The sequence below is a fragment of the Blastocystis sp. subtype 4 genome (genome assembly GCF_000743755.1).
Source record: "Blastocystis sp. subtype 4 strain WR1 chromosome Unknown seqid_0906, whole genome shotgun sequence".
NCBI lineage: Eukaryota > Bigyra > Opalinata > Blastocystidae > Blastocystis > Blastocystis sp. subtype 4.
This window is the reverse complement of record NW_014568641.1, coordinates 1-1,197: the sequence shown is the minus strand read 5'-3', so window position 1 is coordinate 1,197 and position 1,197 is coordinate 1. Positions and strand designations below refer to the sequence as shown.

The 1,197-nt window shown below is 38.7% G+C and overlaps 1 protein-coding gene across 1 annotated transcript; it reads left to right on the top strand.

Moving 5' to 3' along the window:
- Positions 1–558: 558 nt before the first annotated feature.
- JH06_5729 (hypothetical protein) lies at positions 559–1,197 on the top strand (the record flags this gene model as incomplete). Its single annotated transcript, XM_014669206.1, has 1 exon — positions 559–1,197. A coding segment is annotated over one exon (639 nt), but the record flags the coding sequence as incomplete, so codon positions are not given.

Here is a 1,197-nt window from a genome sequence, read left to right as displayed (position 1 = left end):
GCTATTACTGACAGTTACACCACATCCTATTTCGATGCAGTTGTTCGTTTGATGTCATCAGAACAATCTGAATCTCATATCTGGGAATTCACTGCTTCATCTACTGGAATGATTGGAGCCACTGATCCATTTGATATGTATTATGGAACAACTATCTATTATTCATTCTGTACTTCCAATTCTTTGATTGTGACTCTATCAAACAATCGTCGTGAATGGATCAGTTCTGTTCAGATTCAGAACTATTACTCTTCAGCATCATATATTGGCCAGGAGACAACTCAATTCAATCTGTATGGTCGTAACTCAGATACAGATGAATGGACACTTCTGAAGGAAGTCACTGGTCTCACTTATTCAACTCCTGGTCAGAAGAGAAGAATCTACTTCTCTAACAATACTCCTTACAATCAATTCAAGTTTGAGAACTTTGGTACTGGTAATCCTTCTGCTTGTGCTTGGAGAGTTCAATCTCTGGATCTGTTTGCTGATAATGTGTTGGTTGATATTCCTAACTTCACTTATGATTCTTCAATCACTATTTTCAAGGATATTGAGATGTCTGAAATGATTCCTCAGAATAATGATGGTTATTTCAACTTCAGAATCAATCCTTCTCTTCCTACTGGTATTGTGTTGGATCCTTATACTGGTTGGATTTCAGGTACTGCCACTTCTGAGAGTCCTGCTCAAACCTACACCATCACTGCTACTAAGATAAGTGGAGGAGATGTGACTGATACTATCTCTCTATCAGTTACAATTTGTACAGATGGCAAGAGTCTGATGACTGTTCGTTTCAGAGCTGATAGTTCTCCGGCTGAGAATTCATGGAAACTGTATGAAGGAAGAGGAACCTCAGGAACTGTTTTGAGATCTGTAAGCGAGTTCCCTGTATCAAGTGCTTATTACTATGTTGATTTCTGTTTGAATGATGGAATCTACACATTTGAAGGATCTGATTCATATGGAGATGGATGGAGTATAGGATCTGGTTACACTCTGACTGTTGATTTGGGAGAGATGGAGTTGGATATCATGGAAATGAACAGTGGAACGAAACCGATCTATGTATCAACTGTGTTCTCAACATTTCTTCCATTCCAGATTGAATACACAGATTGGAAGGTGATACAGAGTGATGTGTCAAGTGATTGGAATACTGTCAGTTTCGATGATTCCACTTGGAACACATAC